We start from the raw sequence: 20,398 nt of genomic DNA on the forward strand, positions 1-20,398 counted from the left end.
CTAGATGACCTTTAAAGGTCCCTTCCAACCCAACACATTCTATGACTCTAAGCTCAACATGAGCCAGCAATGCACACTTGTGACCCAGAAAGCCAGCCGCATCCTGGGCCGCATCAAAAGAAGCATGGCCAGCGGGGTGAGGGAGGGGATTCAGTCTCTGTACTCTGCTCTGGTGAGACCCCACCTGGGGTACTGCATCCAGCTCTGGAGTCCTCAGCACAAGAAGGACATGGACCTGTTGGAGCGGGTCCAGAGGAGGCCCCGGAGCTGCTGGGAGGGCTGGAGCCCCTCTGCTGTGGGGACAGGCTGAGAGAGCTGGGGGGGTTCAGCCTGGAGAAGAGAAGGCTCCGGGGAGACCTTGGAGCCCCTTCCAGTCCCTCAAGGGGCTCCAGGAAAGCTGGGAGGGACTCTGGATCAGGGATTGTAATGATAGGACACGGGGTAATGGCCTCAAACTGAAAGAGGGGAAATTTAGATTGGATATTGGGAAGAAATTCTTGGCTGTGAGGGTGGTGAGTCCCTGGCCCAGGTTGCCCAGAGAAGCTGTGGCTGCCCCATCCCTGGAGGGGTTCAAGGGCAGGTTGGATGGGGCTTGGAGCAACGTGGTGTGGTGGGAGGTGTCCCTGCCCAGGGCAGGGGGTGGAACTAGGTGGTATTTAAGGTCCCTTCCAACCCAAACCGTTCTGTGAATATGGAGGGGGGGTGATGCCGGGTTGCTGTGGGGCGCTGAGTGGGAGATGCCGTTGGGGCTGCCCCTCTCTGGGGCTGAGCCCCCGTGCTGCCCCTCTGCCATCCTTCCCTGGCCCTTCTCCTTCCTCAGCGCCCCCTCAGCCCCCTTAAAGCCTCCCCGGGGGGGTGACCATGTGGCTGCCTGGCTTCTTATAGGGGGGATAAGCAACGGATGTGGGGCTGGGGGGTGGAGAGTTAGTAGAAAGAAACTTAAGAGACTTCATCAAGATTGTATACTTTCTTGATTTTTTCTAAGTATTTGTTGCTTTTCTGCTGTTAGTGCAAAGCAGCATTTTGTTACAGACTGCCTAAAAATCACTTGATCTCAGGTGAACTCATCGCTTGCCAAACGGTTGGAATGCTATTTGTGTTGTTACGTTGCGCTGTTGAGTTACTTTTTTTGTTTGTTTCGTTTCGTTGTTTTGTGGTTGTGGTTTGTTTTTTATTCTTTGTTCGAGAGGGAGAGCTGGAATAGGGGCACACGCAAAAGTTGGAAAACCCACCCTCATCCTCGTTTCACTCTCTACACGTTAAAAAAAGGTGTTTGCCCTTGGCAGAGGGGTTGCAACTAGATGGTCTTCGAGGCCCCTTCCAACTCTAACCTTTCTATGGGTTTCCTCCCCACCTTGGCTCTCTCTGGGGCTGCTCCGGGGCTGATGGACCAGCCGTGCCCTCGCTTTACCTGCTGAGGTTCTCACCGGTGAGGTTAGCTGGGTTCTGCCTCGCCCACCCCCCTGTGTTTTGTTTCCTGCTGGATCAGTCTCCGAACAAGAGATCAGGCCCCCGGCTTTGGGAACGAATAAAAGGCAAATAAATAACGTGGGTTGCCAGGAATGAGGAGGGGCAGCTCAAGCTTGCGGTGGTCAAACAAAGCGAGAGACTCTTGATTTATGAGATGGGTATTTCTCATGGCTCCGGGCCTCGGTGTGTGTGTGGTTATTTACACACACACAATGTGTGTGTGTCGTCCCCCCCCCCAGTCAGTGGTGGGGAGTTGGCCTGGAAAGCGTAGCTGTAGCTGTGTGAGCTCGAATAAAATTCACCAGATCCTCTCTTTTTGTGCCGAAGACGGCCTCGCAGGATTTCATCCCTGTTTTCAAAGGGGCGAGCCTGCTCAGGGTTTCCACAAGACAATTAAAAATAATACTTAGAGGTCTTGATGCTGGTTTTGGTCGCTATTAAATCCCGAGTGCGAGCTCCAAGAAAAACAGAGCAAAGAATTTCTCGTGGCGGCCTGGTGGACCCTCCCGTGGGACACGGGCTCTTGCGTCGGGCGCCGTCACCCTACAGGACACGGTCGCTGCTTGGCTGGCCGTTCCCTTCTGATACCTGGAAGGATTTTGGCTCCGATAAAAGGCAGATGACTTTTCCCACTTTGGTGGTGTGCCACAGAGGGGCAGGAGGTCGGGCAAGGACTGCTGGTGACGGGTGTCCCACCTGAATCCAATTTTCTGTATGATTGAAGAATTTGGAAGGAATTTGGAAGAATTTAGAAGGAATTGAAGCATTTGGAAGGAATTTGTCTTCTCCAAAAGCTTGTATCTAGTTGAAGAAGCACGGAAGGACGGGCAGGGACCCTGCTGAGAGCCGGCTCAGCCGCAGCAGGTTGCCCAGGGCCACCTCCAGTTGAGTTTTGGCTATCTCCAAGACCAGAGACCCCACAGCCGGTTCCTGTGTTGGCTCATGGTCACCTCAGTGTCTGCCAGGACGTCCAGGGCCTTCTCTGAGGAGCTGCAGGGTGGCCCCCAGCATGTCCTGGTGCCTGGGGTTCCTTTCAGGGTGCAGGATGTGGCACTTCTCCTTGTTGAACCCCACGAGGTTCCTGCTGGCCCATCTCTGCAGCCTCTTGAGGTCCCACTGGGTGGCAGCACAGCCCTCTGGCCCATCAACCACTCAACCCAGTTTGGTGTCATCTACCAACCTGTTGCGGTTGCGCTCTTGCCCCATCATCCCAACCATTAACGAAGATGTGAAATGGTTCTGGCCCCAGTATGGACCTCTGGGGAACGCCACCAGTGATCAGCCTCCATGTGGACCTTGTGCTGCTGGTCACCACCCCCTTGGCCCAGCCATTGAGCCCATTTTCAGTCCATACTGATGGTTGCTGACCACCGTCTTGTTGGGTACAACGCCTGATGGGCTTTGGCTTGCTCAAACTCAACCCTGCACCTAGGGCAGTGTCTGCATCTTCCTCCCACGTCACCTGTCCCGGCTTCCACCTCTTGAACGTGTCCCCATTGTCCTTGAGCTCAGTCAGGACCTCCTTGCGTGTCCGCACAGACCTCTGGCCACCTGCCTTTGTCTCCTGTCTGTCAGGATGGCCCGTTGTTTGGCTCGGAGAAGATGATCCTTGGAAATCAACCAGCTCTCCTGGACCCCACTTCTCTCCGGGCTGTATCCCACAGCATTCTTCCAAGCAGGTTCCTGAAGAGGCCAAATTCTTCTCCCTTGAAGCGTCCAGGGCAGTGATCCTGCTTTTTTGCCCATCTCCCTCTCAGGATCTTGAGCTCCACCATCCCATGGTCACTGCAGCCGAGGCTGCCCTCAGCCTTCTCATCTCCAACCAGCTCGTCCTTGCTTGTAAGCGGGAGGTCCAGTAGAGCACCCCTCCTCGTTGGCTTCTCAGTTGCCTGGCTCAGGAAGCCATCTTCCAGGCCACCTCTGGAGTGGTGTCTCCAGTTCTGGTCCCCACAAGTCAAGAAGGACATGGACAGACTGGAGAGGCTCCCAAGGAGGGCAACGGTGAAAGGGCTGGAGAACCTGCTGTAGGAGGAAAGACTGAAGGCGTTGAGTCTCTTCTCCCTGGAGGGGAGAAGGTTTGGGGGGGACCTCATCACAGCAGTCCAGTGGTCAAAGGGTTGAGGCTTTCAAGGAGCCACACGGGGAAGACAAGGGTACAAGTTCCACCAGGAGAGGTTTCATCTCAATTTAGGTTGTACAGTGAGACCAGTTGGAGACCAGTTTTAACTGGAAGAACCTCCCCGGGGACATGGTGGAGTCCCCATCACTGGAGGTTCTCAAGATGAACCTGGATGGGGAGGGAGATAATCCCACCTAGGGTCCCTTCTCCACGGAAGGCTGGACCTGGATCTTTCCAGGGCCAACCTGGGCTGTCCTACGAGCCTGTGATTGACAGCATCCTCCCTGGGGACTTCCCAGATGCCACCCACCAGCCCTGACCTGGGCACACTTGTCCCCACTTGATTTACAAGCCACTGGGAGAACGTCCTTGATGGCCTCCACCAGCCAGGAGCGCTGAACCTGTTGGGTGGCTTTGGGCTTCCCCTCGCTATGCATGGCCGTGCAGAAGCGGGGTGAACAGAGGGTCATCTTCTGGGTAGGGTTCCTTGATGTCCTTCTGGAGGTTCCTGCATGGCCTCGGAGAGGGCGACCGCTCCCAGGGCTGGTGTTTGATCAAACCCACCTTGTTTGCCGTGAGGGACAGATGTCTTCACCGCTTCGCCCAGCCATAAAACATGCCGGGGCAGGTGGAAAGTCCCGGCCGTGGGGCACAGTGGCTTCTTCATTCTGCCCTGGAGGCATGTATGGGGGAAGGAAACCCGACGTGGTGTCACCCTGTGTCCCCATCAAACCTGGGTCAGCTCTTTGGTGGTCCCCTTGGGATGCACCTTGCCCCAGCATGGTGGCACCCTACATTCCCATCAAACCTAGATTACCTCTTTGGTGGTCCCTTTGGGGTGCAACTTGCCCCGGCGTGGTGTCACCCTATGTCCCCACCAAATCCAGGTTGGCTCTTTGGTGGTTCCCTTGGGGTGCACCTTGCCGTGATGTGGTGGCACCCTACGTCCCCATCAAACCCAGGTTGGCTCTTTGGTGGTCACCTTGGGGTGCACCTTGCCCCAGCATGGTGTCACCCTGTGTCCCCATCAAACTCAGGTCGGCTCTTTGGTGGTTCCCTTGGGGTGCACCTTGCCGTGATGTGGTGTCACCCTACGTCCCCACCAAATCCAGGTTGGCTCTTTGGTGGTCCCCTTGGGGTGCAACTTGCCCCGGTGTGGTAGCTTATGGTGCCCAGGGCCAGCACCCTCCATGGCCACCTTGTGACCCCAATATCATGGCAAACAAGGTGGGACGGACTTGGCTCCTGGCCGGGTTCATCCCACTGAGAACTTCCTGGCGGCAGAGGGAACGCCGGTGCCGGCACATCCAGGGCAGCTCCCATAAAAGGGCTCCGCGTCCTGGCGGGTGACAGGAGGCAGGATGAGGCCGTACCGAGCAGTGGCACCGCTGTTGCTGCTCCTGCTGCTGGGACTGGCCAAGGCCACCACGCCGGGGCCGGATGGATCCACGCCGGGGTTGACCGGATCCATCCCGCCATCCCCGCCTGGACTCTGGACCGTCAGCTACGGGGATGCCGTCTCGGCCGCCGTGGAGTTGCTCAACGCCAGGGCCATCAGTCCCTACGTCTTGCGGCTCCGGGAGGCCCACCACCAGCCCGGCTGGGTGAGTGCTGAGCTCCTCCGTCCCGGGAGCAGGATCCGGCCCGTTTTGGGGCTGAATCCAGCCCGTTTTGGGGCTGGGTCTGACCCCCTTTGGGGATGGAGCCCACCAAGGTTGGGGCCGCGTCTCACCCATCTCCAGGCTGGATGTGGCTCCTCTCAGGGCTGGATCTGGCCCGTTTTTGGGCCGGATCCGGCCCGTTTCAGGGCTGGGCGTTGGGAACAGCGGTGCCGACGGTGCCTGATGGGTTTTGTCCCCTCTTCCAGCCCAGTGACCTGCAGCAACGCCAGGAGCTGAGCTTCACCGTCGAGGAGACCACGTGCCAGGCTCCGGGGATGGCCACCGCCGCCTGCAAGAGCCGCTGGCTCGGGGTGAGGCTTCGCCCCGCTGCCGTCCCCAACGGGGAGACGGGGAAACTGAGGCACGGGGAGGCGGGTTTGGGCTCCTCGCAGCCTCGTCTTACCCGTGTCCCCTCTGTGTCCCCCGCAGTCGGTGACTTGGTGCCGGGGCTCCGTCTTCCTCGAGCAGCAGCAGCCCACGGTCGAGCTCTCCTGCGAGAGGGTGCCCGCCACGGTAAGAAGCTGCCCGAAATGGCACCGCGTCCCTTGGGTTTGTCACCGGCTCCCCTCCCTGGCTGCCGTGGGACGTGTCCCCAAGGCGGAGGGGAAGGTCACCCTCAGACTCCCACCCCAGCTCCCCTTCTCCTCCCAGCTCGGCCGTGTCCACGTCAACAGATTCAAGGATTTTTTTGCCAAGATCAAGGAGCGTTTCAGGGGCTTCTTCCGACGCGGGAAGGTCTGGATCCGCGACAAGCTCAACCTCAAAAAACCCAAACCCTGAGCGGGTGACATCGTGTGTGTGTGTCCCCCCCCTCACCGCCGTGCCCCCCGCCCGGGCGCTCTGCTGGCAATAAATGTCCCTGCAACGCTGCCGGTGTCACCCTGCGGGTCCCTGCGCCGCCCCGTCCCCCCTGCGCCCCCCCCAGCGAGTGGGGACGGTCCCTGAGGTCCCCCAAATCCCACCCTGTGCCCAGACGGGGGGCTCCGAGGGTGCTGGGGTGAAGCCCACCCTTATTTCTACCCCCCACCCCCCCGGCAAAAGCCCGGTGGCAGCACCCAGCCCCACATCTTTGGTGCCCCACCAGCCTTCGGCACCAACCCCTGTCACCCATCATCATCCTCCTCCTCATCATCATCATGGCCACCCCCGTGTCCTCGCCCCCCCTCCCGCCGAGGGGACATTGCGTGGCCCCCTGTCCCCCGTGAGGCTGGAAGAAAGATCTTTTGGGGATCGTGCGTGTGGGGGGGGGTGGCGGAGGTTGGGGGGCAGCGGGGGCACCCCCGGTGTTGGGCAACGGGGATGGGGCAAGCGGGATTGGGCAAACCCGGGGGGCGCCAGCCCCACATGGGACACGTGTCCCATGTCACCTCGGTCCCTGAGGGCCCCTGCGCCCACCCCCCAGGAGTGGGGAACGGTCCCCAAAGTCCCCCCAGTCCCCCCCACGCCCAACCAAGGGGCTCCCAGGGCTGGGGACACCCCGGGGAGTGGGGCCGTGTCCCCACGGGGGACCAGCTGTGCCACCACCCGCACTCAGGACACGCTGAGCACACCTCACCCCGTGTGTCCCCCCCCCAAAATAACTGCCACTCTGTGGGTTGGGGCCAGGCGTTTCCGGAGGGGGGAGCCGAGCTCCCAGGGTGGGGGTTCCCCAACTTCCCTGGGGTGGGGGGTGGATAAAAGGGGACACGGGTGGGTGGCCCCGGGGACAAGGATGCTGAGCCGCTGGGCGCTGGTGCTGGCCGTGCTGGGGGGGGCCTGCGCCCTCCCCGCCCCGGCCCCCCTCGCCTACACCCAGGCGCTGACTCAGGCCGTCGACTCCTACAACCAGCGCCCCGAGGTGCAGAACGCCTTCAGGCTGCTCAGCGCCGACCCCGAGCCCGCCCCGGTGAGTGCCACCGCCTGGGGACACCGGCAGGTCCCCCGTGGGGACATCGCGGTGACCCCCCGGAACCGATTGACGGTGGTGGCGGGAGATGTGGGGCTGCGGGGTGGGATGCTCTCCCCACGTCGGGTCCAGGCGCCCGGTGACGGGTGGCATCTCTCCCTGGCGGGTGCCACCACACTGTCCCCCTCCTTTGTGACACCCCCCCACCCTGGTGGTGGCCCTGCAGGGCGTGGATCTGGGTACGCTGCAGCGCCTCAACTTCACCATGATGGAGACGGACTGTAGCCCCAGCCTGCGGGTGAACCCCAACGACTGCGACTTCAAGGAGAACGGGGTGAGGATGAGGACGGTGGGACGCGCACACACACCGGGGGGAGGGGGGTGTCTTCACCCGGGGTCCCCAGGGTGACGCCGGGTGTCCCGTGTCCTCCCCCCAGGTCATCAAGGAGTGTTCGGGGCCGGTGCAGTTCCTGCAGAGCGCTCCCGAGATCGACCTGCACTGCAGCGACGCCTCCAACGACGTGAGTCAGGGAGGGGGCAGCACCCGCTGGATGGGGGGCACCCATGGGTGGGGTGCCGGGGTGCCAGCGCCGGTGTCCTCCCTCCTGCCCAGCCACTTTGGGGTCTGCTGTCCCCAAAAGGGACACCCCAACCTCTGCGTCCCACCGCGATGGCGCCAGCCCATGGGAGGGTGGGATGGGTGGGGGGGTGGTCCTGGGGCACCCGGGGGGTGCAGGGTGCGGGGTCCTGGGTGTAGGGTGCTGGGTCCTGGATGGGGTTCTGGGCGGGGAGATCCTGGGTGGGGTCCAGGGTGTGATTCCAGGTTTGGGGACCCGCGTGGGGTCCTGGGTGCGGGATGTGGGGTCCTGGGTTGGGGGGGGGGTCTTGAGTGTGGGGTCCCGGGTGAAGAGGTCCAAGGTGGGGTCCTGGGTGTCGGGTCACCATTGTGGGCTCCTGGGTGGGGGCTCCGGGGTGAGGGGGTCCTGGGTGGGGGGTGCAGGTGCAGGCTCTTGGGTGCGGGGTCCTGGGTTGGGGTCCCAGGTGTGGGCTCCTGGGTGCTGGGACCTGGAGGGGGGGTGTGTGTGTGTGTCCTGGATGGGGTCCCGGGTGCAGAGTTTTGGGTGCAGGGTGCTGCATCCCGGGTGGGGGGTCCCGGGTGCAGGGACCTGGGTGCAGGGTGCTGGGTGTGGGCTCCCAGGTGTTGGATCCTGGCTGTGGGGTCCTGGATGGGGTCCCAGGTGTGTGTGTGTTGGGGGGGGGGGGTCCTGGGTGCTGGGACCTGGGTACGGGATCCTGGATGCGGGGTCCTGGGTGGGGTCCGGGGCGCAGTATCCTGGGTGCAGGGTGCGGGGTCCTGGATGGGGTGCCGGGTGTGAAGCCTTGGGTGCGGGGTGCTGGGTCCCGGCTGTGGGGTCCTGGGTGAGATTCCAGGTGTGGGATCCGGGTGGGATTCCAAGTGCGGGATCCTGGGTGCAGGGTCCCGGGTGGGATCCCAGGGGTGGGATCGTGGGTGCGGGGTCCCGAGTGTGAAGCCTTGGGTGTGGGGTGCTGGGTCCCGGCTGTGGGGTCCCGGATGAGATTCCAGGTGTGGGGACCCGGGTGCAGGCTCCAGGGGGCAGGATCCGGGTGGGATCCCAGGTGCGGGATGCTGGGTGCGGGGTCCTGGGTTGGATCCCAGGGGTGGGATCCTGGGTGCGGGGTCCCGAGTGTGAAGCCTTGGGTGCAGGGTGCTGGGTCCCGGCTGGGGGGTCCTGGATGAGATTCCAGGTCTGGGGACCTGGGTGTGGGATCCAGGTGGGATTCCAGGTGCGGGATCCTGGGTGCGGGGTCCCGGGTGTGAAGCCTTGGGTGCAGGGTGCTGGGTCCCGGCTGTGGGGTCCCGGGTAGGATTCCATGTCTGGGGACCCAGGTGCGGGATCCTGGGTGCGGGGTCCCGGGGGGGTGGATCCCAGGTGCGAGGTCCTGGCTGCAGGGTGTCCCCCTCCCTCATCCCGGTGACCCCGTTCTCTCTCCGGCAGCCGGTTCTGGTCCAGCGGGGCCGGTTCGGGCGGTTCCTGAGCAGGATCGGACGTTCTCGGCCCAGGTTCAGCATCAGCGTCAAGGCCAAGGCCTCCTGGCGCCTGGGCTGAGCCAATAAAAGGGCCCTTCGCGGCCGGAATGCAACGACCGGGCTCTTCTCTGCCTCCCGGGGGGAAACTGAGGCACGCGGGGAGGGGGCGCGGGCAGGAACCGGGTGGCTTCGCCTCCTTCGCCAGCCCCACATCCCAACCCCCCCCCCTCCCTCCTCCCGGCTCCCAACGGCCCCACATTGGGGATCGAGGGCGTCCCCATCGAGGGGATTGCGGGGGTGGCTTCGTTCCGGGGAGCCCCCAGGGCATCACGCACTCCCCGTTCCCCCCCCCACCCCCTCCAAAAAAAAGAAGCCGTTCACAAGCCCACATCATCCCTACGGTGTCATCGCGTCCCCACAGCGTTTTGTCCCCAAAACCTGTGGCATTGGCAGTGGGAGGGATGGGGGGGGGGGCAGCGGGGCTGTGTGTCCCCCCACCAAGGGAGCTGCGAGAGAAGGGACGGGGGCGGTGGGGGGGGTGGGGTGGGGGTGTTTCAGGTCCCGAGGGGCCCCCATGGCGCACCCCTGCCTGTCCAGGTAGCTACCTCGGCCGTGCCACCGGGGCTGTCACCGGCGGTTTGGGACGGGGACACGGGGACGGGGTGCGCGGGGACCCTCATGACCCGAGAGTGGCCCCCCCCCGGGGTCGTGGCTGCACCCCCAGCTCCGATGACCCCCGCGCAGGACCCTGGGGATGTGCGTGTGTGTCCCGTTCCCCCCGTCACCTCCTGTCCCCTCCACCCCTGCAATGGGACAATGGCCCCGTGGGCTTGTCCCCCCCCCCCCCACCCCCGTGGGGTCCCCGCGGCTGGCGCAGGCTCCTGGGGGACACTCTGGTCCCCGCGGTGCCTCGGGGCACAGTGGGGGGGGACCCCGTCCCGGGGGCGCGAGGCCCCCGCATGAGCCTGGTGCTGGGACATGGCCCCGAGGAACCGGTGATGCCCATTTTGGGGGAGGGGGGGGTGACCCCATTTCCCTCCCCCCCCCCCCCCCCCAACCCCGGCACCCTCCACCATCAGCATCGCCCCCATCATCCCGTCCCCCCCCCACGTCCCCTGTCCCCAGCAGGAAAAGGCACAGCCGCAGTGGAGCCGGGAAGAAGCAGCTTTATTTGGGGAGGGGGGTGTCAAGGGGAGGGGGGGGGGTGTCATGGAGATGGTGGCCCCTCGAGGGGAGGGGGGGGGCGGGGGGGGTGTCTCATCCCCTCCTGAAGCTGTTGAAGAGGCGGATGCCGGTCCTCACCGTCCGGAATGCCATCTTCAGGAGCGGCCAGAAGCGCTTGACGCGGACGGGCTGCGGGGAGAAAAGGTGTCAACAGGGTTGGGGGGGGGGGGGGGGGACGGACGATGGGGACACCCCCCCCCCACCCCCAACTCACGTCCGCTTGGGAATCCACGCAGGTGACGTCGAGCGCGGGGCGGCCGCCAGCCTGGGGCACGGGCGCCCAACAGTCCTTGATGACCTGCGGAGAGCGGGGTGCTGAGCGTGGGGACACCCCGCCGGGACCGTCCCCCGGGCTGGGGACCCCACGGGAGGGGTGGGGGGGGGTGTGTGTGTGTGGGGTGTCACCCCCCCCGCCGCTATGAGCCCCCCACCCCACCCCACTCCTGGCTCTCACCCCATCGTCCTTGAACTCGCAGGCGTCGGAGCGGGCGTCCGAGTGCCCGGGGCATTGCGTCTCCATGATGGTGAAGTTGAGGCGCTGCAGGGACTTGAGCTGGATGTCCTGCGGGGACAAGGACAGGGAGGGGGAGAGTGTGGTGGCACCCGCCAGGGAGAGATGCCACCCGTCGCCGGGAGCCTGGACCCGACGTGGGGAGAGCATCCCACCCTGCAGCCCCACATCTCCCGCCACCACCCGCCACCACCGTCAATCGGTTCCGGGGGGTCACCGCGATGTCCCCGCGGGGGACCCGCCGGTGTCCCCAGGCGGTGGCACTCACCGGGGCGGGCTCGGGGTCGGCGCTGAGCAGCCTGAAGGCGTTCTGCACCTCGGGGCGCTGGTTGTAGGAGTCGACGGCCTGAGTCAGCGCCTGGGTGTAGGCGAGGGGGGCCGGGGCGGGGAGGGCGCAGGCCCCCCCCAGCACGGCCAGCACCAGCGCCCAGCGGCTCAGCATCCTTGTCCCCGGGGCCACCCACCCGCGTCCCCTTTTATCCACCCCCCACCCCAGGGAAGTTGGGGAACCCCCACCCTGGGAGCTCGGCTCCCCCCTCTCCGGAAACGCCTGGCCCCAACCCACAGAGTGGCAGTTATTTTGGGGGGGGGGACACACGGGGTGAGGTGTGCTCAGCGTGTCCTGAGTGCGGGTGGTGGCACGGCTGGTCCCCCGCGGGGACACGGCCCCACTCCCCGGGGTGTCCCCAGCCCTGGGAGCCCCTTGGTTGGGCGTGGGGGGGATTGGGGGGACTTTGGGGACCGTTCCCCACTCCTGGGGGGGGGCGCAGGGACCCACAGGGACCGAGGTGACATGGGACACGTGTCCCATGTGGGGCTGGCGCCCCCCGGGTTTGCCCAATCCCGCTTGCCCCATCCCCGTTGCCCAACGCCGGGGGTGCCCCCGCTGCCCCCCAACCTCCACCCCCCACACACGCACACGCACGACCCCCAAAAGATCTTTATTCCAGCCCCACGGGGGACAGGGGACCACGCGATGTCCCCTCGGCGGGGGGAGGGCGAGGACGCGGGGGTGGCCGTGATGATGATGAGGAGGAGGAGGATGACGATGGGCGACGCGGGTTGGCGCCGAAGGCTGGCGGGGCTCCGGGGCCGTGGGGCTGGGTGCTGCCGTCGGGCTGCTGGGGTGGGGGGCGGAGGAAGAAATAAGGCCGGGCTTCCCCCAAAAACCATCCCCAAAGTGTGTGTGGGGGATGTCCCCACTGCTGTCACCCTCCCACCCTGAGGACTGGGGGGGGGGACCCGGACCCCTCACCGGCTCCCGGCCGCACTCCACCATCGACAGCGGCACGTCGGGCAGGAAGGCGAAGACGGAGACCTGGGCCGTGCACCGCTGGACCTGGGGGACGTGGTGGCCCTCAGCCCCTTGGGGACATTTTTCTGTCCCCCCTGTTTTTTTTTTTTGGGGGGGGGGGGGGGGGGAAGGACACACACACGACACGGACCCACTCTTACCCTGCCCGGCCGGGCTCGGCAGCCGGCGCCGCGGCGCTCGGGGGGATTTTTGGGGCAGGCGGGCTGCCGGGCGGTGAAGTTGATGCTGAAATGGGTGCCCCAGTCGAAAGTCTGCCCAGGAGAAAAAGACGGAGCCGCGGGCGGCTTCCCGGTGAGGGGGATGGGACCCAAATGTCCCCGTCCCCCCATCCCGCGGTCCCAACCCCGTTCCTACCGTCCTGGTGACTCCCAGCAGCTTGAGCAGCCGTAGGTCCTGCCCGTGGGTCTCCAGCACGGAACGGGCCAGGTCGCGGGGAGCCGGCAGCCCCGGGGGGCCGGCAGCGCCCGCCGCCAGCAGGACGGCTCCCAGCACCAACGCCATGGAAAGGGAACGGGATCCGGGGTTGGGAAACGGGATCGGGGGTTGGGAAAAGGGATTGGGGCTCGGCTCGGGGCGGCGGGGGGGAGCGCCCCCAAACTCCGCCGGCTTCTCCTCCAGGATAAACACGGCGGGGAAGGGATCGGGTTGCCGGTGTTTTCCTTGGCGTCGTGCCGGGGACGCCGGCGATGGCGGAGGCTCAGGAAGGGTCGATCCCCCTTTTCCCGGCCCCTTCCCCTTGGTCCGCTCCAGTTTGGCGGTGCACCCCCCGCCCCAGCCCCGCTCCAGGATCCATCCAGCCAGGCTCGACATCCCGCCCCTCCGCAGCCGGGAAGGGAGAGAGCATCCTCCCAACTCCCACGGAGAGAAAATCCGGGAGCCCCCTTCCCCTCTCCCTCTTTATTTCCCATTTTCGGGGTATTTTTTAAAATCCCTCTCGCTCCGATTCGGCCGAACGCCCCCTTCCCAGACGGGGATCGCACCCTCACGCCTGGAAACCCTCCCGCCTCGCTCGAGGACGCCACGCCATCCGCCCAGGGGATGAATTTTTCTCGATTTTAATAGAAAAAAAGGTTAAAAGTGACAGTAAAAGTGCCCTTTTTGGCTGGGGGGGGGACGGACAGGAGGGGGGAGAAGCAGCGAAAGCCCCGGGGCGAGGAGGGCAGGCTGGTTTGCGGACACAGAAAGGGGTCGGTTTTACGTGGATTTTTAACGCATTTTGCAAAATTTGGGTTTTTTTTTTTCCTTGAATCGGTGGACATGGGATTTTCCGCGGATCGCGCCGAGCGGATCCCGCTCTCCCAGTCGACGTTCCTCAGGCGAAGGGGGCTCGTTTCTCCCCCAGTTCAGTATTTTTTCTGTCCCTTTACGGACAGCAGCAGTCGGGAGCCGAGGACGGAGGTGCTGCAGCCGCCCTCCCCTTTTCCTTTGCTTCATCCCCGAAGGAAAAGCAAAGAAATCCCCAGGGAATGAACCCAGGGAGCTCGAGCAGGGCGGTTTGGGGACATCCGCGTCCCCCCAGGGCCACCAGGACCAGCTCGGGAGCCTGTGGGTCACCACCGGCCCCGGCTTTAGCAGGTCTGGGGATGAAGGAAGAGTATTTGATCCAATAATTTACGTTCTTAACGGCCACGAAATCCCGGCTGGGAGCACCGGGAGGGAGAAGGGACACACCATGGGCTCCTCAAAGCCTTCTCTGCCCAGGGCGACCATCGGAGGGGACGCGTCCCGGAGAAGAGGAGACGCTACGAGGTGCGAGATATGAGGCCGCGGGACCACGGCGCTCGGTCCCGGGGTTGGGGGGGCGGGGGGTGGGGGGGAAAAATCAAGCAGAGAGACGGAAAAACCCACGGCCCGATCCTTCCCTCCCAGGGCTGCAGAGACCACCCCCCCCCACCTCCACTCCGTAACTCCAGCTCAAGTTATTCCCGCAATTCCCCCGCCCCAAAAGCAACTTCGTTGGATTCCAGTGTTCATGGCTGGGGTTTTTTGTTTGTTTGGGGGGGGGGTGTTTGTTTGTTTTTTTTTTTGGTTGGTTGGTTTTTTCCTTCCTTTTTCAAGTCTTCAGCAGCACGGAGAGCCCAACCGAATTCCCCCTCCGGTGTGTGGCGGGGCGGGGGGGGGGGGGATGTACACGGAAGATGTAGACGGAAGAAATACAGCTATATCCCGACAAATCACATTTATAGCCAGATACACTCATTATATATATATATTTTTTATATATATATATATATATATACCTAAAATATACATAGTACCTGAATATATCGACATCCACATATACACCCAAAGTTAAAATCCCGAGCGATGCTGGGAATCAGGGATGAACAAGCATGGAAGGGGGGGGGGAGGGAAAGGGCTGGATTTAGGGATCAGGGTGAGCATCCAGCTCCCCCCGGCTCGGCGGGAGGTGGGGGCCAGGAGGGGCAGGTTCTGAGCACCCCCCACCCCCGGAACACCGGGAATGGGGCAGGACAAGGGATTAGTGTCACGTTGTCCCTGCCTGCCCCCCCCCCCCCCCCCCCCCCCGCAAAGAGGTATGGCTTTGGAAGGGGGTGGGAGAGAGTCCCGGAGGGATGGAGGTTCGCATCCATGCGACGGAAGGAGCCGCTTCGCTCCGCTCACGCAACGTTTGGGTTTTTTTTTTTTTTTGGGCACAAAACCCGCCCCCCCGCCCCGGATTTTTCCCAGGGCAGCAAACCAGGAAACACCAAAAGGCGTGGGATCCAACGGGCGGGTTTTTTCCACCCACCCCCCCCGCCGGGTCCTTTGGGAGACGCTCACCCCTGCGTCCCCCGCGCCGCGGCATCGCTCTCCCGGCGCTGCCCGAAGCCGCCCCCCCCCCTCCCCCCGGCCCTCGCTGGGGCGTCCATCCCTCTCCCCGACACCGTCCCAGCCCGGGTCGGCAAATCCGACACCTATTTCTTAGCCCCAGCTCCGCCCCAGCCGCCTCTTCGACGTCGACTTTGAAAAATATATCAAATCTTTTAATTTAAAGGGACGTCTTTACAATGAACCCCTTGGCCTCCGTCCCCGTTTTGAAACCCTCCGACTGTTGCTTTAGTGTCGTTTACGCTCCGGCCTTTCTCTCCCTCCTCCTTCCCAGCTCACCAAAAAACCACGCGATGGTTTAACCGCCCCATTTTCCCCTTCCTCCTTTTCTCCGTCCTGCGGCTCTTGCGGAGAAGTTTCCCCCATCGGGCTGAGGAAAGCCCAGCTCCGCTCCCAGAAACCGGCGACGGCTTGGGTAAGAAGCAACCTTCCAACGCGAAACCTGGACGGGGGAGAGCGGGGGGGGCCAGGAAGGGACGTCGGTTCGTATTTTTTCGTATCGATAAACCGGGTGAGACGCGTTCGTGCCCACCGCGCCGCCCGAACGTCGCCGCTGACGGAACCCGCGGGGTCCTGGGGTCGCTTCGCTGCCGACAGAAGGCGGGGAACGTATTTCCAAAGTCATTCAAGCGGCCGTTTTTCTGTCGCAACGGAGCCTACAACGGCCCTTCCCAAAGGGCCGTTCGGAAAAACCGACGGCGAGAGGAAGGATGGGCTCAGCCACAGCTCCCGGCACAGGCTACGGGGCGGCCCGGGGCCGGGGGGGGGGACACAGCGGGGCAGGTCTTTGCTCGCACCAGCACGTGGAGGCGCCGTATTTTCAACACGTTTGATCTTTCGGGAGCCTCAGCCCCTGCCCCGCCCCCCAAAAAAAAAAAACCCAAAAAACGCCCAAAAAACCAAACCCAACCCAAAAAAGCCAAGGGTGGGGGGGTGTTTTGTCAAGTTTTTTTTTTGCGGGTGGGTGGGTTTGCGAATGACACTTGAGCACCTGGAAACGCAACTCTGCGGCTATCGCAGCTCTGAAGCTCTCCTCGGATTGTCGTTGAGAAAATGACACCCCCCCCCAACCCCCACCCCCCCAAAAAAAACCCCCCAAAAAACCAAAAAACCACCAACAAACCAACCCACTTTCTTCTCAGATGGTCAGGAGGGGGATGCAGCCCACGCCAACCCCTCCCTCGTGGCACACCATGGGGGCCATGAACGTCCAACGGTTTGTCTCCGGGTCGTACATTTCGACCGAGCTGAGGTTGGACTGTCCGTCGTAACCCCCCACGGCGTAGAGACGGCCACAGTTCGCAACCAGGGAGACGCGGCTCCTGCGGGTGTTCATGGGGACGATGAGGTACCACTGATCCGCCATGGAGCTGTAGACTTCGGCGATGCTGAGGAAGCCCGAGCCGTCGTAACCTCCGCAGACGAACATCTTGCTGCCCAGGGAGGCGGCTCCGTGGCGGCAGCGCTTGTTGAGCATGCTGGCCACCGGGTGCCAGGTAGCCGTGTGATGGTTGTAGTACTCCACCTGCGGTCACAGAGAACACGTGGCGTCAGGGGACCTTCTCCAGGACCACCAACACCCCACGGACCCACACAGACTCTTCCAACATGCAAATACAGTCATACCCCGTATCGTTCTTAAGCTTTTCTAACACCCTGGATCACACAATCACAGAATGGTCGGGGTTGGAAGGGACCTCTGGAGATCATCTAGTCCAACCCCCTGCCAGAGCAGGGTCAACCACAGCAGGTGGCACAGGAACGCGTCCAGGTGGGTTTGGGATGTCTCCAGAGATGGAGACTCCCCCACCTCTCTGGGCAGCCTGTGCCAGGGCTCTGCCACCCTCAGGGGAAAGAAGTTCCTCCTCATGTTGAGATGGAACTTCCCATGGTCAAGTTTGTGCCTGTTACCCCTCGTCCTGTCGCTGGGCACCACTGAGAAGAGCCTGGCCCCATCCTCCTGACACCCCCCCTTTCAGTATTTATAAGTGTTGATAAGGTCCCCCCTCAGCCGTCTTTTTTCCAGACTGAAGAGACCCAAATCCCTCAGCCTTTCTTCATCAGAGAGATGCTCCAGTCCCCTCAGCATCTTGGTAGCCCTTTGCTGTCCCCTCTCCAGCAGTTCCCTGCCCTTCTTGAACTGGGGAGCCCAGAACTGGACCCAGTGCTCCAGAGGCGGCCTCCCCAGGGCAGAGCAGAGCGGGAGGATGACCTCCCTCCACCTGCTGGCCACACTCTTCTTGATGCCCCCCATGATGCCATTGGCCTTTTTGGCCACAAGGACACATTGCTGTCTCGTGGGCATCCTGTTGTCCACCAGCACTCCCAGGTCTTTCTCCACAGAGCTGCTCTCCAGCTGACCTTAAAGACCATCAGACCTTAAAGCCCACCCAGTGCCACCCCCTGCCCTGGGCAGGGACACCTCCCACCACACCACGTTGCTCCAAGCCCCGTCCAACCTGCCCTTGAACCCCTCCAGGGATGGGGCAGCCACAGCTTCTCGGGGCAACCTGGGCCAGGGGCTCACCCCCCTCACAGCCAACAATTTCTGCCTCACATCTCATCTCAATCTCCCCTCTGTCAGTGGAAAACCCTTCCCCCTCGTCCCATGGCTCCCCTCCCTGCTCCAGAGTCCCTCCCCAGCTTTCCTGGAGCCCCTTGAAGGACTGGAAGGGGCTCCAAGGTCTCCCCGGAGCCTTCTCTTCTCCAGGCTGAACCCCCCCAGCTCTCCCAGCCTGTCCCCACAGCAGAGGGGCTCCAGCCCTCCCAGCATCTCCTGGGCCTCCTCTGGCCCCGCTCCAACAGCTCCGTGTCTCTCCTGGGCTGAGGCCCCAGCGCTGGAGGCAGCACTGCAGGGGGGTCTCCCCAGAGCGGAGCAGAGGGGCAGAATCCCCCCGCCCCGGTCCCCTGAGCGTCCCCTAACCCGCAGCGAGCCTCCCCGCTCTCCCCAGGCAGCAGATTTCAGCTGTAACGCTTCAAACTTCCCAGTTCCTCACGTTGGATGACCATCGCTCCTGACGCAGCTGAAGCTCCCATCCCGCAACCCCGTGACCGAGGGGAGGGTCTCCGTCCTCCCTCTGCGCAGAAACCCGCCGCGTTCAGGAACGACCGACAACCTCCTCCCTGTGTATTTGTAGAATACAAATTTCCCCCCTCCTCCCCCCAGCCTCAGGGGGGAAAAAAAACAACCCCTCAACCAACCACCGTTTTGCACCCCCTGCGTTTCTAGAGAGACCGTTAGACGGAGCCTGGCGGCAAGGGCTCCCGCACCGCTCCAAACTCCTCACACGCTCAGGAATGTGCTCGGACAAGCAGATTCGTAGCTCTCGGCTCCGAGGTTCCTCAGGCTGCAGACAACGGCCTGCCCCTGCTCTGCTGAGCGAGGCAGAAACGGTTATTGCTGCTCCCAACAAAACCCTTTACGACAAATTCCGGAGAGCGGGGCAGCAGCGACAGACCCAACTCAGACAGGGCTCCCTCCGTTCTCGCTCCCGAGTCTTTTTTTGTGTTCTTTTTTTTTTTTCCTTTCGAGAACTGAAACGCGGAGCGGGTGGGAGAGGGCAGGCAGCCTCGTAGCACCAACTCCCCCTGCTGTGAAACTTGTTTCAACGACGATCCGACACGGAAGCCATCAAACAGGCCCAGAAAGCAGAGGTCTGGCGCCTGGGATACTTCCGAGCTCAAAGGGACGCAACGATAAATTGATTTTAAAAAGCGAAGGGAGCGGGGAGACAACAGAATACGCTAGCTCAGGCCTTTTGGCGCCGGGAACAAGAGCGGCGCTTCCAGTGCGGTTCCCAGTGGGACACCTGGCTGGCTCATTTCTTCCTAAAAGGGCTCTGGAAATGACGGGATTTGGTGGTGCAAACACCTGGGGCACTTTGGGCACGCTGGGAAAGGGGAACGGAGCCTTCCCTGCCCCAGCCTGACCTTTCGGCTACCTGCAGCAGGTGAATATTTACTGGATATTAGGAAAAATTTTTACACTGAAAAGGTGGTGGAGCGTCGGAACAGGCTGCCCAGGGCAGCGGTGGAGTTGCCACCCCTGGAGGGATTTAGAAGCCGGGCAGACGTGGCGCTGAGGGACGCTGGGGTAGTGGTGGGCTCGGCAGGGCTGGGTTAACGGTTGGACTCCACGATCTGAAAGGTCCCTTCCAACCTCGACGATGCCACGATTCTCATTTCTTGCAGGAACCCGCCCCGCCGCAGACTTACGCTGTTGAAGATCTGGAGGCCGTCGTGTCCTCCCGACACGTAGATCCGGCCCTCGAAGACGGTGACTCCGGCGGCGCTGCGGTTGGAGCTCATGGGGGTCACCACTGTCCACCTTGCCGGGAGAAGGGAGAGGTTAGCAAAGGTCCTGCAGGCGCACACGCAGCCCACCCATGATTTCAACTCTATTTTATTAGATTTTCTAGGACTTTGTTCCAGGAACTCTCCTTTCACCACCTATTTTATTTAAACCATGGTTTTTCGCCCCCCCCGCTTGCATCCAGGTAAACTCTTGCAAGGAGGGATACTGCTCCGCTGTCGGGATATAAAAGGTTTTCCACCTCATTCACCGTGTTCCTTTTACAGCGCGGACTCCCGGCAGAGCCACGGCACTACTCCAGCAGCAAACAGATGGATAAGCTGTAGGACGCGACGAGCTCTTACTTGTTTGTTTCCGGAGAATAGGACTCCACGGAGTTGAGGGATGAGTTTCCATCGTATCCGCCGCAGACGTAGATCTGGCCATCCAGGACCACCGTTCCCATGGCGCTGCAAGGGAGAGAAAGACCCCCGCTCCCCGTGAGATGGAGGTAGGTGTGAGATGTCCACCACACCGTCCATAGCACGGCAAATCTGCGCAGCCCGCCTTGCCCGCTGCCTGCCATGGCCTCCTTCACCCCGCGGAGGTTCATCCTCCTCTTCCTCTGGCTTCGCCCTCCGGGCTGCTCCATACCCCAAGGAGGTTCATCCTCCTCCTCCTCTGGCTTCGCCCTCCGGGCTGCTCAACCAGCTCAATCCCATCTGAGCTCTCCGTGAAAGCAGCTCGCAGCATGAGCGCGCCCTGTTTTCCTGATCGAAGGAGCTAAATTCGAAACACGCGGAGAAATTTTGACCCAAATAACGGGTCAAAATCCCAGCGATTCCGGCTTCCCAGGAAGGACCTCCCCGCTGCTGCCGGTGGGAGATAACTCTGGCGAGGGACATCGCTGCACGGCCTCCGGAGATGCACTAATTGCTGTCAAACGTAAAGCTCGTTAAACCAAGGTGCCTGAGCCTCTCGTTACACCTTGCAAATCACATATTTGGCTCCCAAAGGCTGTCAAATAGACAAGAAAACGT

The 20,398-nt window shown here is 62.6% G+C and overlaps 4 protein-coding genes across 7 annotated transcripts in view; 2 read left to right on the plus strand and 2 right to left on the minus strand.

Annotated features, from left to right (window-relative positions):
• Positions 1-4,935: 4,935 nt before the first annotated feature.
• LOC134510972 (cathelicidin-B1-like) lies at positions 4,936-6,254 on the plus strand. Its single transcript, XM_063324213.1, has 4 exons — positions 4,936-5,193; positions 5,457-5,561; positions 5,680-5,763; positions 5,902-6,254. The coding sequence occupies exons 1-4, from the start codon at positions 4,951-4,953 to the stop codon at positions 6,028-6,030; spliced, it is 561 nt and encodes a 186-aa protein (XP_063180283.1). The 5' UTR covers positions 4,936-4,950; the 3' UTR covers positions 6,031-6,254.
• A 670-nt stretch (positions 6,255-6,924) lies between these two features.
• Positions 6,925-9,294, plus strand: LOC134510971 (cathelicidin-2-like). The gene is made up of 4 exons (XM_063324212.1): positions 6,925-7,135; positions 7,362-7,469; positions 7,573-7,656; positions 9,154-9,294. The coding sequence occupies exons 1-4, from the start codon at positions 6,962-6,964 to the stop codon at positions 9,262-9,264; spliced, it is 477 nt and encodes a 158-aa protein (XP_063180282.1). The 5' UTR covers positions 6,925-6,961; the 3' UTR covers positions 9,265-9,294.
• Positions 9,295-10,342: 1,048 nt separating this feature from the next.
• Positions 10,343-12,997, minus strand: LOC134510970 (cathelicidin-3-like). Of its 3 annotated transcripts, none has more exons than XM_063324209.1 (7): positions 12,590-12,997; positions 12,376-12,486; positions 12,176-12,259; positions 11,189-12,038; positions 10,864-10,971; positions 10,624-10,707; positions 10,343-10,538 (listed from the first exon to the last, which is right to left on the minus strand). In XM_063324209.1, exons 4-7 carry the CDS (start codon positions 11,774-11,776, stop codon positions 10,443-10,445), a joined length of 876 nt encoding a protein of 291 aa, XP_063180279.1. In that variant the 5' UTR covers positions 11,777-12,038; positions 12,176-12,259; positions 12,376-12,486; positions 12,590-12,997; the 3' UTR covers positions 10,343-10,442. The 3 variants fall into 3 exon arrangements, with proteins under 3 accessions (XP_063180279.1, XP_063180278.1, XP_063180281.1); XM_063324208.1 differs by having other exon boundaries at positions 11,189-12,041; XM_063324211.1 differs by lacking the exons at positions 12,176-12,259; positions 12,376-12,486 and having other exon boundaries at positions 11,189-12,041.
• Positions 12,998-14,491: 1,494 nt separating this feature from the next.
• Positions 14,492-20,398, minus strand: part of KLHL18 (kelch like family member 18) — a 32,411-nt gene continuing 26,504 nt past the window's right edge. For both annotated transcript variants that reach the window (XM_063324206.1, XM_063324205.1), the window contains exons 8-10: positions 19,724-19,828; positions 19,283-19,394; positions 14,492-16,592 (exon numbers count right to left, since the gene is read on the minus strand). In XM_063324206.1, coding sequence (XP_063180276.1) covers positions 16,206-16,592; positions 19,283-19,394; positions 19,724-19,828 — 604 coding nt within the window. In that variant the 3' untranslated portion in view covers positions 14,492-16,205. The remainder of the gene's footprint in view (positions 16,593-19,282; positions 19,395-19,723; positions 19,829-20,398) is intronic.

This window comes from Chroicocephalus ridibundus, chromosome 2, assembly GCF_963924245.1.
Source record: "Chroicocephalus ridibundus chromosome 2, bChrRid1.1, whole genome shotgun sequence".
Classification (NCBI taxonomy): Eukaryota; Metazoa; Chordata; class Aves; order Charadriiformes; family Laridae; genus Chroicocephalus; species Chroicocephalus ridibundus.

Coding starts and splice junctions, on each gene's coding strand:
- LOC134510972 (XM_063324213.1), top strand. CDS start 4,951: ATGAGGCCGTACCGAGCAGTGGCACCGCTGTTGCTGCTCCTGCTGCTG. Junction 5,194..5,456: donor CCCACCACCAGCCCGGCTGG/GTGAGTGCTGAG, acceptor CCCCTCTTCCAG/CCCAGTGACCTGCAGCAACG. Junction 5,764..5,901: donor GCGAGAGGGTGCCCGCCACG/GTAAGAAGCTGC, acceptor TTCTCCTCCCAG/CTCGGCCGTGTCCACGTCAA.
- LOC134510971 (XM_063324212.1), top strand. CDS start 6,962: ATGCTGAGCCGCTGGGCGCTGGTGCTGGCCGTGCTGGGGGGGGCCTGC. Junction 7,136..7,361: donor CCGACCCCGAGCCCGCCCCG/GTGAGTGCCACC, acceptor GTGGCCCTGCAG/GGCGTGGATCTGGGTACGCT. Junction 7,657..9,153: donor GCAGCGACGCCTCCAACGAC/GTGAGTCAGGGA, acceptor TCTCTCCGGCAG/CCGGTTCTGGTCCAGCGGGG.
- LOC134510970 (XM_063324211.1), bottom strand. CDS start 11,776: ATGGGGCAAGCGGGATTGGGCAAACCCGGGGGGCGCCAGCCCCACATG. Junction 10,972..11,188: donor CCGACCCCGAGCCCGCCCCG/GTGAGTGCCACC, acceptor TTGTCCCCGCAG/GACATCCAGCTCAAGTCCCT. Junction 10,708..10,863: donor GCGAGTTCAAGGACGATGGG/GTGAGAGCCAGG, acceptor CGCTCTCCGCAG/GTCATCAAGGACTGTTGGGC.